Source organism: Herpailurus yagouaroundi, unplaced genomic scaffold (genome assembly GCF_014898765.1).
Source record: "Herpailurus yagouaroundi ecotype Mexico unplaced genomic scaffold, PumYag 166, whole genome shotgun sequence".
NCBI classification, from domain to species: Eukaryota; Metazoa; Chordata; class Mammalia; order Carnivora; family Felidae; genus Herpailurus; species Herpailurus yagouaroundi.
In genome coordinates this window covers 5,118,427-5,130,179 of record NW_024412407.1, presented here as the reverse complement: position 1 = coordinate 5,130,179, position 11,753 = coordinate 5,118,427, and the positions used below count along the sequence as shown (strand labels likewise).

The following is an 11,753-nucleotide window of genomic DNA, read 5'->3' as shown; positions in this document are numbered from 1 at the left end:
TTTTTTTTTTTCTTCCCCTCCCCCATGGGTTTCTGTTAAGTTTCTCGGGATCCGCATAAGAGTGAAAACATATGGTATCTGTCTTTCTCTGTATGGCTTGTTTCACTTAGCATAACACTCTCCAGTTCCATCCACGTTGCTACAAAGGGCCATATTTCATTCTTTCTCATTGCCACGTAGTATTCCATTGTGTATATAAACCACAATTTCTTTATCCATTCATCAGTAAAAGCACCCCAATTCTAAGGGCTGTTGTGTGGTCATTGAAAAACCATTTAGTTATTCTAGTTTGGATACTGATTGTTCATAATTTGGGGCCTTTGGCTCCTCCCCAGCATTTAAGATTCTCAGTTAACCTATTTTCAAATCATTCTTTCTTTATTATAACTTATACATATGCCCTGGGAAGAAGAGAGAGAAATGATTATTAGCTTAGAAATGAGATTGGTCCTAGAATGATGGCTGTTTAACATTCTTTCCTAGAACCCCCTCGACACAGCAGCACCTGAAGAAGGTCTATGCCAGTTTTGCCCTCTGTATGTTTGTGGCGGCTGCGGGGGCCTATGTCCATGTGGTCACTCATTTCCTTCAGGTAAGAGTAGTGTCTCCCAGTTGCTGTGGCACAAATTGCATTAGGTTGAAACCAGCTCAGCAGGATGGTGCAGGCCTGTATCCCTCCTTAATCCTTTTCTGTAGTTTGTTATCTGAATCAGCCAGAGCTAGCTGGTAAATAAGGACGTGCAGAGCCATTTAAATTTTTTGGCAGCTGTGCCCTCTCTAGAAACTGAAAACAGGATGTCATAACCTGGACACTGAATGATGGGCAGCTGACGTGTAAGACCCTGACACTATAACTAGTGACATGACATGACTGCTGGGGTTTGCATGGTAGCCTTTTTATCTTTTCCTTCGTTCTTCCTCTTTTTTGCCTGTAACTGGAGTTCTTACATGCAACACACTGATTGCTTATCAGGAGAGGCAGGGTTGAGACCTTGGAGGATTTGACCTATTTTATTCTCTGATGCTCTTATGTCTGCATGGTTGAGTAAAAACCTGCAGCAACTCACTTTCCTGTGTTGAAAGAGACCTGGGGTTTGGCCAGTTAGAATAAATGGGACAGTTGAGGAATAACCAAAAAGTTTGAAGTTCTCACTAACCAAGACTTGTCCTTTCCAAGTGTCCTTTTTAGTGTAAGTACAGGGGGTGTGTCTGTGTTGGCATTTGCCACTACTGAGAACTGTCCCTATGCTCAGGCATCTCCTGGCAGAGGTTGTGTGAAAAATTACTCTAGATACTCAAAGGATAAGACTTTGGTCCCTGGAGTTTAGACTAAAACATACTCCACCTTCTAGGCAAGAGTAGCCATTTTGGCTTCTGGTTGTGTGTTGGGTTTTTTGGTTTGTTTTTTTTAAGTAATGTTAAAATGCAGTTATCCTCATTATTCATGTATTCCGTATTTATGAATTTATCTACTTGCTAAAATGTGTTTGTAAGCCTAAAATTAGTACTCACAGTGCTTTTACAGACATTTGCAGTCATAAGCAGAACCGCAGACAATTTGAGTTGCATATCTCATGTGTTCCAGCTGAGGTTGAATGAGGCAACACACTGCCCTGTTTCAAGCTCTTGTACTATAAACAAGGATCCTTTTTGTTGGTCTGTGTAGTGCCACGTTTTTTGCATTTTTGTAATTTTGATGGTGATGTCAGTGTTTAAAGTGGACCCCAAGCATAGTGCTAGAGTGCTGTCTAGTGTTCCTAAGTGCAAAAGATGTTCCTAAGTGCAAAAAAAAAGTTCACTAAGACTGTGATGTGTCTTATGGGGAAAATATGTGTTAAATAAGCTTGTTCGGGCACGAGTTGTAGTGCTGTTGGCCATGAATTCAAGGTTAATGAATCAACAGTATATATCAAATAAAGTGTCCTTAAACATAAACACACGTAAAACATGTATTGTTCAGTTGAAGAAAACATAACCAGAGGTACGTGAGAATCTAACCCTTTATTTTCCTCAGGAGCATTTGTTCAGTATTCATTAATTCATTGTTCACAGTAACTTTATAGAGCATAACTATGAGAAAAACGAGGATCAGCTATACCTTTAAAGGAAGAAAGGAACTTTAGTCTGCACATACCTCCTTAATTATTTTCCTCTTTTTCTAGTGCCTGGCTTTTCCCACTTGGATTTTTTAAAGAATTTTTTATCTTCTTACAAAATTAATGCATGTTCATTGTAGAGAATTTGGAAAACAGACTAGTGATGAGAAAGAAATAAAAACTCCTTAATCCTATCACCCAGAAATAACTGTTGACATTTTAGTTCTTAACCTTGGTCTCACTCCATTCAGACTGCTCTAACAGAATACCATAGACTGAGTAGCTTAAACAGCAAACACTTTTCACAGTTTGGGAGGCTGGAAGTCCAAGATTATGGCACCAGCAGATATGTTATGTGGTGAGGACCTGCTTCCTGTGTAAATAACCGTTTTCTTGCTGTGTCTCCACACAGCGGAAGAGGCAAGGAGCTCTCTGGGATCTCTGTTATAAGGGCACTAATGAAGTCTCCACCCTCATGACCTAATCACCTTCCAAAGACCCCCACCTCTCAAAATACCAGCACATTGGGGGTTAAAAGTTAAACATGAATTTTGGGGAGACATAAAAATCCAGTTTGTAGCACCCTCTCAGTCTTTTTTCTCTGTATAGGTATATATGTTTGTGTGTATGTGTTTTAAAGTTTATTTATTCATATTGAGAGAGAGAAAGAGAAAGAACAAGCTGGGGAGGAGCAGAGAGAGGGAGAGACAGAGAATCCAAAGTGGGCTCTGTGCTGAGAGCAGACAGTTTCATGTGGGGCTTGAACTCAGGAACTGAGAGATCATGACATGAGCCAAAGTCAGATGCTTAACCAGCTGAGCCACCCTGGCACCCCTGTGTGTGTGTGTGTGTGTGTGTTGTTGTTGTTGTTGTTTTAATTTTTTAATGTTTATTTCTGAGGCAGAGTATGAGCAGGGGAGGGGTAGGAAGAGAGGGAGACACAGAAGCAGACTCTGAAGCTGACGGCACAGAGCCTGATGTGGGGCTCGAACCCACAAGCTGTGAGATCATGACCTGAACTGAAGTCAGATGCTCAACTGACTGAGCCACCCAGGTGCCCCTGTGTGTGTGTTTTAAAGTGATCAAAAAGAGGTCATTTCTACTTGTCCTACAGATTTGAATGTGCTTCAAGCACTTGTCACATGATCTTTTTCTTGGGCAAGAATCACAGTTTGCCTCAGGTAGTTGTGGCTGATAGACTACCCAGGTCAGAAGAGCCTCTAACACCCACCATAACACACCTAATCCCGTCTTGTAAGCCTTCTGGTTTCTCCTTACCCCTCTCTGCCTTTTCCACTTCCTCCAGGTTAGAAGCCAGTATTAGGAAGTTCAGATGAATATTTGATCCCAATAAGGTCTCCTCCAGAATACATTTGATATTTTCAAGTATTTAATTATTGACTCTGGATCTGACAGGCTGGCCTGCTCTCTGCCTTGGGCTCTCTGGGGTTGATGATTTGGCTGATGGCAACACCTCATAGCCGTGAAACTGAGCAAAAAAGACTGGGACTTCTTGCTGGATTTGCTTTCCTTACAGGTATGGTAAGGACTGGGCTAATTTGGGGTGGGAGTGGGTACTGTATCTAGTATCTCTTTAGACTAAGGCCCAAGATTTGTGTGTATTCTCGTTGACCTCAACTGGCACTCTGTACTACTCAGTCTTGTATTTGAGTGTATTTTGTCTTGTATTGCTTTCTTAATTCAAAGAGGTACATCTTGCTTTCCCATCCAGAGGATAAGCTCTTTGTGACTACTGACTGTGACTTACACACACTTTTGTATCCCAAAATAAGCATTTATGTGTGTGAATGAATGAGATTCAAGAGCTTAGGTAGCATAACTAAGCCTGACAGTGGACTCAACACTGGCAACTCGTCCCTCCTGTGACCATCAATTCTGAACTTTGCTGACAGTTAATTAAAGTCGTACATTGAGAGCCATCCTACAGAGCACATTGCTAATTCTCAAGAAAACAGTTAAAAGCACAGCTCTTCTGCAATTATTATTAAAGGAAACAGGACTCAAGCTACATAGTAAAAATATTTGCGAAGCAGCATTTGACTCAGTACAACTCATTTTGAGCGTGTCTGTATAGTGTTGAAGTAGAAGGGAAGGGATTTAGAAATTAGGATTTTTTTAAATAGGGAAAGCTAGTTTGTGAAGGCATTAAGGGGTGGAATTATCAGAAGGAGAGAGTGTAGCAAGAGTAGAGGAAACGTTGGGGTTGGAACAGGTTGCCACTGCACCCTCCTCTTGGCCAGTGTCCACCCGCAGAACCGGTCTGGCCTTTTCTATAAAAGGAGTCAGCCCTGAAAGACTACAGGTTGCTGGCCACAAGGCACTGGTTTGCTCTTGATCCTTCTCTTCTGATTCCTGATCTGGCCTACATTCTAGTCTCACATCACTCCTCTTCAGAGTATTGCAGGCTTACAGTTTAACTAAAAAAAAAAAAAATTTTTTTTTAACTTATTTTTTGTTTAATGTTTATTCATTTATTTTGAGAGAGGGAGGGGGACTGAGAATTAGCCCAGAGCCTGATGGGGGGCTCGAACCCACAAACTGAGATCATGACCTGAGCCGAAATCAAGAGTCAGTTGCTCAGCTGACTCAGCCACCCAGGTGCCCCTAGCTCAAAAATGTTTGATATGCCTGCTTCATTTTTCCTAATCCGTATTCATCCTGGGTCATCCAAGATTTTCAGCTAAGAGGACAGTTTTGTAGCTGTGTCTATAAATAACTCAGTCAAGTATATGTTCTCTGGAAAACAAGGAAGATGGAGAAGAGAGAGATTTAATTACTTTAGTACACATGTTTGTTTTTTTGTTTTTTTTGTTTTTTTTTTTTTTGCTTTTTTTTTCAACGTTTATTTATTTTTGGGACAGAGAGAGACAGAGCATGAACGGGGGAGGGGCAGAGAGAGAGGGAGACACAGAATCGGAAACAGGCTCCAGGCTCCGAGCCATCAGCCCAGAGCCTGACGCGGGGCTCGAACTCACGGATCGCGAGATCGTGACCTGGCTGAAGTCGGACGCTTAACCGACTGCGCCACCCAGGCGCCCCCACATGTTTGTTTTTTAAGAGTAGGGCATGTCTGCACTTTTGATGGTCAACTTTTGCACAAGGGTCCTCTTCAGGAGTTGATGGTAATACTGTGTTCTGGGGCTTTTTGTTTTCTAGGAGTTGGCCTGGGCCCTGCTCTGGAGTTGTGCATTGCCATCAATCCCAGGTAACTATTTTAGTAGCATCTTATGTCTTTTTATCATTGCAGATACGCTTTCTAAATAGGTTTGCAGACCTGTAGCCCTCAGTCTAATGGTCTTTTCCTCTAACAGCATTCTTCCCACCGCCTTCATGGGCACAGCAATGATCTTCACCTGCTTCACCCTGAGTGCACTCTATGCCAGGCGCCGCAGCTATCTCTTTCTGGGAGGTAAGTGCAGACTGAAAAACAGAGAGAGGGTCTCCGCTTTAGCCGGAATTCTCACTGGGACTCTTTGCCTACCCTCCAACTTCTTGTGACTGTTGGGTTGAAATTGAAAGTCTTAATTTGGGGGGAAACGTAAGGAATAGCTTTAATGAGGTTGCCTTACTTTGCTTTGGCTTTTCCCAGGACGGCATTTTGTCCTCTCTTGTAGGTGTCTTGATGTCAGCCATGAGCCTGATGCTCTTGTCTTCCCTGGGGAATCTTTTCTTTGGATCCATTTGGCTTTTCCAGGTGAGACTTTACATATAACTTCCAGCAGCCATTTGCCTTGCGCTTCTTTTTCTTGCTTCACCCTAAAGCAAGGTGGACTTAGAACCTTCCAGAAAGCTCACTTTCATTGGGCAGTGAAGAATTGTGCCTAGGGAAGCCATGTGGTTTCCACCATAGACTTCTGTTCCCATGAATGTTAATGTCATTCATTAGGCTTAGCATTTGTTGTACTTTCAAATTGCCAAGAGCCAGAAAGAGGTACAGCTGGTTTTTTCCTCTGTGGCATCTACCACATAGTCACCCATCTCATTCTTCTTGTGTTAGGCAAACCTGTATGTGGGGCTGGTGGTCATGTGTGGCTTCGTCCTTTTTGATACTCAACTCATTATTGAAAAAGCTGAAAATGGAGATAAGGATTATATCTGGTGAGTGAAAACTGGTCTTTAACGCCTCCCTTTCTGTCCCCGTGAGTAGGGTTAAAAGTGGACTAGGTGGCCCTATCTGAACTTAAGTGGCCAGCCTCCGGGAGTGTATATGGTCGGATACCCATGCTTTTGGAACTGTATACCAAATAGCATAGTCTCCCTCAATTCCTGAAAGACCTCAGATCTTTTAAAAATTGAATTAATAATACGCATTTAATTATCCTTACTTTTAAGGCATAGGACAGGGAAAGGGATCTTTCTTCACCTTTTGCTCTATATTTTTGTATTTTTTTTAACGTTTGTTTATTTTTGAGAGAGCGAGAGCAAGCAGGGGAGGGGCAGAGAGAGAGGAGACACAAAATCTGAAACAGGCTCCAGGCTCAGAACTGTCAACACAGAGTCCCAATGCAGGGCTTGAACCCACGAACTGGGAGATATGACCTGAGCCAAAGTCGGACGCTTAACCGACTGAGCCACCCAGGCACCCCTATTTTTGTATTTTTTAAACCTTTAACCATGAGAAGAAGAAACACATTCTTAATATATACATTTTTTTTTTAACGTAGTAATCCTCTCAGAGTTTCTTAACTAGTTAATGGTAGTTCAGGGTTCAGATATAGGCCCCTGCAGAGTCTAAAGCTGAGTTTTTTTTTTCCCTGTGCTGCATGGCTTTGTTGAGTTGTAAAGGATCTCAGACACCAGAGTTTTACTTAGTTGGTGGTTCGGTGAAGCTCACTTGTGGGGTAGACACAGGGTTTTCATGTCCTGCACCTCTGTGGACTGTGGATAAAGGAAGGTGGGAAATGCCAACTTATAATCTGGTTCTTCTGTTTCAGGCACTGCGTTGACCTCTTCTTAGATTTCATTACTCTCTTCAGAAAACTTATGATGATCCTGGCTATGAATGAGAAGGTTAGTCAGCCTACCACCTGAAGATGAGAGAATGGCTCCTGAACTCAGCATCTATGTATACTTCAAATTTGAAAACTTGAAGTGTGTAGGTCCAGGTTAACTGTAAGGCCACCAGAAGTCTTTAGCCAAAGGAGAAAAAGGAACAAGTAAAACAACTCCCTTAAAAAAGGGGAGGGTGGGGGTGGAGGATCCCTAGTGTGGGACTCTTGACCTCAGGGTTGTAAATTTGAGCCTCACATTGGGTGTAGTGATTACTTAAAAGTAACAAAACTTAAACAAAAAAACAGATCTCTGAGATTAGTATCAAATGAGAAAAGGGCTTCAGTGGCACCAAGAAACAGTCTACTATATAAAGAATTTAAAGGCTGTGAAGATGGTTATGACTCAGGAAAAGATATTCTAGGGAATTTGTTTAATCTTGGCAATCAGCTTTTATAAATGTGTGTCAGAAGTAGACCAGTTTTATCCGGTTGTTAGTCTTGTTTCCAGAGAAGCATTCTGTATATGGTTAGTGAGTGCCATACATAGTCTCCTCCGGCAGTAGGGGAACAAATGAAATCATGAGGTGTTTTTTTTTTTTTACAGATCTTACTAGGAAACAGGAGACAGTGTGATGCTGGTGGAAACAGATGAGTAGGTGGGATTGGTGGCTCTGTCTTATTTGTGTGGCGACTAGACTGAGCTCCAAGCAGGTTTTAGGCAAAGCAACTCAACTTTCATTTGTTTAATACACTGGGCTTCCACCGAGGATTGAATGACGTGTTCACTGGACTAGATCATTTCTGGGCGTTGGTTTGTGCCCAGGATTTATGCTTCTCTGGCTTAATGGAAAGTTGGTCTTGGCCTCTTGTTGGAGTTATTTTGGGGTGGACTGCCAGTCTGCAGCTTTCACTGGATGAGATCCGAGCTGTGGTAGTTATGAGTAAGCCAGGAGTGGTCAGGTGGCCCAGCTGGGTGCTCTTGGAGTGGAAGCGGGGACAGCTGCTTAACTTTTACTCCTGTCAGGTCTGTCAGCAACTTGAGGGACCACCAGTGGAAGATGGTTAAGATCCAGTTCCTCCCTCACGGAGGAAGCATTTCTCCTCTCTTTTTATGGTCTTGTTCCCTTCCAGTCTCTAACCGAAGGTAGCCAGGTATTGGCTCCCTCAAGAGTTTTAGCTTGAATGCCAGATGCCGAAAATTAATTGGGCGATTTTTCTCCATTTCTAGGACAAGAAGAAAGAGAAGAAGTGAAATGACCTTCCAGCCTTGTCCAGTTTGACCTCCTGTCCCTCCACCCCTCATTTCCTCTTCGCACACATTACAGGTGGTGTGTTCTGTGATAATGAAAAGCATCAGAAAAGCTTTTGTACTTTGTGGTTTTCTCTACTTTGAATTTTTTGATCAAAAAACTGATTAGCAGAATATAGTTTGGAGTTTGGCTTCGTATTCCTGGGGTTCTTCCCCACTCCCTTTTCTGCCCAGCCCAGTCCTAGCCTCTTCCTCTGCTCAGGCAGCCGGTCACCATGACGAGGAGTGGGACCCACAGCAGAGCAAACTCCAGGAGTCCACTTTCCAGCCAGACTTCGCCAGGTGCACCTGAACTGGTAGAGCCGCCTCAGCCCTTTGCTCAGCATCGTTTGGTTTGTGCACAGTTCCTGTGGGACTAGGCAGTGTGTTTCCCATTGGAAAGGAGTTTGGTGGTCCCGTTTTTTTTTACCCAGGCTCACTGTATCTGAGCTTCTGTCAACACCTACAAAGAAAATGAAGAGCCTCTCCTGGTGGATGCTTTGCTTCCTCTGAGCTGCCCAAGCTGTTGCTGGTCTGACAAACACATCTCTCTGCCTTGCTATCCTAAAAGGAGTGTGGATTTATGTGTTCCTATTCCCCATCCCTTGTCTGACCGTTGGGGAATCTGCCTGTTTCTATCCGTGAGGAGGGAGGATTTCAATACAAAGGAAAGACTGATTCTTGTCAGACATTTATGAAAAGGCTGGTTATGTATGGCAAGATAGAGCATAGAATTCCCTAACTTCCCATCTTTATTTTGGTCATCACCTTAGTTGTTGAGTGGCTTCCACCACAGTGACTTTGATTGAAGATCCCAGGAGAGGAAGGATAGGGAAGGAGCATGGTTGAGCCTGGGGGTAATTGTAAACTAATTCTGCCAGGCAGACCTAGATAAGGACCTGTTTGGGGCAGTGGGGGAGAAAATCGCTGCTAACTGAATGGTTCTTTGTTCAGATCAGCAGAACTGGGTGGTGATGACTTAGGCAGCATTCATGACAGTCCAGTGCATTTCTGTCTTCCGCCTGGACGCCAATAATGTCAGGCCAGAGATTCGGGGCAGTAGATAAACATTCATTTTACAGATGCACTTTAGTTTTTGGGCTGTTCACCTGTTCCCAGAAATCTGTAGCCTTCCGGGTGGGGACTAGGTGATCAAACCTGCAACACCTCTAATTCCCTTCAGCTTTGTGGTTGTGAGTGAGGGAGTGCGATACCAATGGGGATCACCAGCTCTTTCCCAGGGAGCTGCCACAATCAGCGGGCACAGAAGGGCAGGCAGCCTGGAGAGCAGGTGTGACCCTGGCTACTCACAGGGCCTCAGTGTAAGGGGGACTGAGCCATCAGGAGTCCACTGCCAGGATGATACCACTTTTGGCTCTCCCTGTTCACAACCAGCACGCAGTTTGACCCGGTGGCTGCTGGTTCGCAGGGCACCGCATCCCCAGGCCACCCCGTGAAAAGATTTGTTCCCGGGGTGTTGGTATTCCTAGAGTGCCATGCTGCCCAGAATGGCTTGCTTCTGCAGAGGATGCTGCCCTCTGATTTAGCTGCCGCCTCCAGCCTCTGGCTTGAGAACTTACTAAAGGGACTTCCTTCCCATTACCCCCCCGCCCCAGTAGCACTCTCCATAAATTTGTTGATTCTCTGCTAGGCCTGAGAATCTGAGTTACATCTCTTGAAGCCAAACTCCACCTCTTTTGCTTTTTTGCTTGGGATAAAGGAGTTTTTCTTTAGAAACAGTGCCAAGAATGACAAGATATAAAAAACTACTTTTAAAGAAAATGTCTAACAGGTTTTTAATACAGTAATCACTGTAATTATCACTTTCTTTTCTAGTTCCTTGGTTTTCAGCTCAGGCTGCATTCTCTAACTCATACTGTGAAGACAAAGGTGTTTTTGATTCAGAAATATATGAAATCAACATAGTCTTAATTTGTAAAAAAAATAAAGAAAATTCCTTAACCTTTCCTGGTGTAACTGTGTGTTACGTTCAAGGCCACAGCTGAACATGGGCTTGGGTACTGTCTGACTTGCTGAGTGGGGCCTGGGAGTGGAACAGATTTCAAGTTTCTGCTCTAGACTTAGCAGACTGGTAAATAAAGAAACAGGGACCCCCGTTAGGCCTCCCATTCTGTAGCTCCAGCTTGCTACAAATGTTGGGAATTTCCTGTCCAATATATAGCCCGGGCCCTTTTCCAGTCCTCCCCCTCCCCAGCCTTTAGGTGCTTTGTGGTAGCAGCTACATGGCTCTAGTGAATGCCAACCTTTGGAATTTGGTGATGCATAAATGGGAAAGGCATCATGATCTACTCATTCTGCACGTCTTTGGTCACCTGCTATGGCCAGGCTCTATTGTAGGTGCTAGGAAAATTTTCATCAGTGAAAAATATAAAAATCCTTGTTCTCAGAGTTTATGAGATTATAAACCTGTTTGCATTACAATCAGGTTATGCCATTTTGGCATGCTTGCTCTCTGGTTACTGTGTACTTTGTAGACACAGAAGCTTCCTCTTAGGATCTGTTAACCCTGACTGGTTCAAGTTATACGCAGTTGACCTCTTGGATCCCCCATACCCCCATCCCAGCCAAGGTTAGCCACTTTCCCTGACTTGGAAAGTATGCCTTAAGTTCTCAACCGTTTCTGTCTTGCAGACTCTGAAAAACTCCAGTGTCAAATACTTTTTAAAGCATTACTATTTGGGGGGTGTTGCCTTTATCTACAAGGCACAGCGTAGTGCTTAACGATAAATCAAGCACTGCAAAATGCTTTGCGTGTTTTGTTCACTACTCCCAATAGCCTAAGAAGGTGGTATATTTACCACATATGATCAATAGCTTCCAGGGTCATGACAGCAGGCTGTCTCCAGAGCCCCTGGCTCTTCATTGGTGCTCTGTATAGGCAACACTACACCGTGTTAGTGCCTCCTGGCTGATGTTATCCTTCCCATCCTGACCTTCATCCTGGCTAGGGCTCCAGCTGTTTGGGGTGGAGAAGGGGATCCCCATCCCCAATCATCACCAGAGTAGGAGCGTGAGCTCCCTTTTAGTCTTCCCCCCAGCAAACCCACCAAATACAGATCAGACAGGAGAGATGAATGCATAGCTCAGTCCATGCCTAGTGGAACTGCAGGCCTGACCTACAGTGAAGAAGGCACTGGTGGAGGGCAGAAGTGGAAGGATGTGTTCCCTGGCAAGAGAACATCTGCCCTGCCTGCAGGTGATTGGATGAGGGCACCCGCTAGGCAGCAGGCCATGTACTGGTCCCCCTTGACCAGAGGTAAAGATGGATAGGGCAGTAACTGCTTTTTAGTCCTTCATGGCCGAGCAGCGAGGAGAGTTACACGGAGACGTTAGTTA

The 11,753-nt window shown here is 44.0% G+C and overlaps 1 protein-coding gene across 2 annotated transcripts in view; it reads left to right on the top strand.

Moving 5' to 3' along the window:
• TMBIM6 (transmembrane BAX inhibitor motif containing 6) overlaps positions 1-10,363 on the top strand; it is a 20,593-nt gene extending 10,230 nt beyond the window's left edge. For both annotated transcript variants that reach the window (XM_040488211.1, XM_040488212.1), the window contains exons 3-10: positions 484-592; positions 3,513-3,633; positions 5,274-5,322; positions 5,429-5,526; positions 5,732-5,811; positions 6,115-6,215; positions 7,052-7,127; positions 8,337-10,363. In XM_040488211.1, coding sequence (XP_040344145.1) covers positions 484-592; positions 3,513-3,633; positions 5,274-5,322; positions 5,429-5,526; positions 5,732-5,811; positions 6,115-6,215; positions 7,052-7,127; positions 8,337-8,360 — 658 coding nt within the window. In that variant the 3' untranslated portion in view covers positions 8,361-10,363. The remainder of the gene's footprint in view (positions 1-483; positions 593-3,512; positions 3,634-5,273; positions 5,323-5,428; positions 5,527-5,731; positions 5,812-6,114; positions 6,216-7,051; positions 7,128-8,336) is intronic.
• Positions 10,364-11,753: the final 1,390 nt, after the last annotated feature.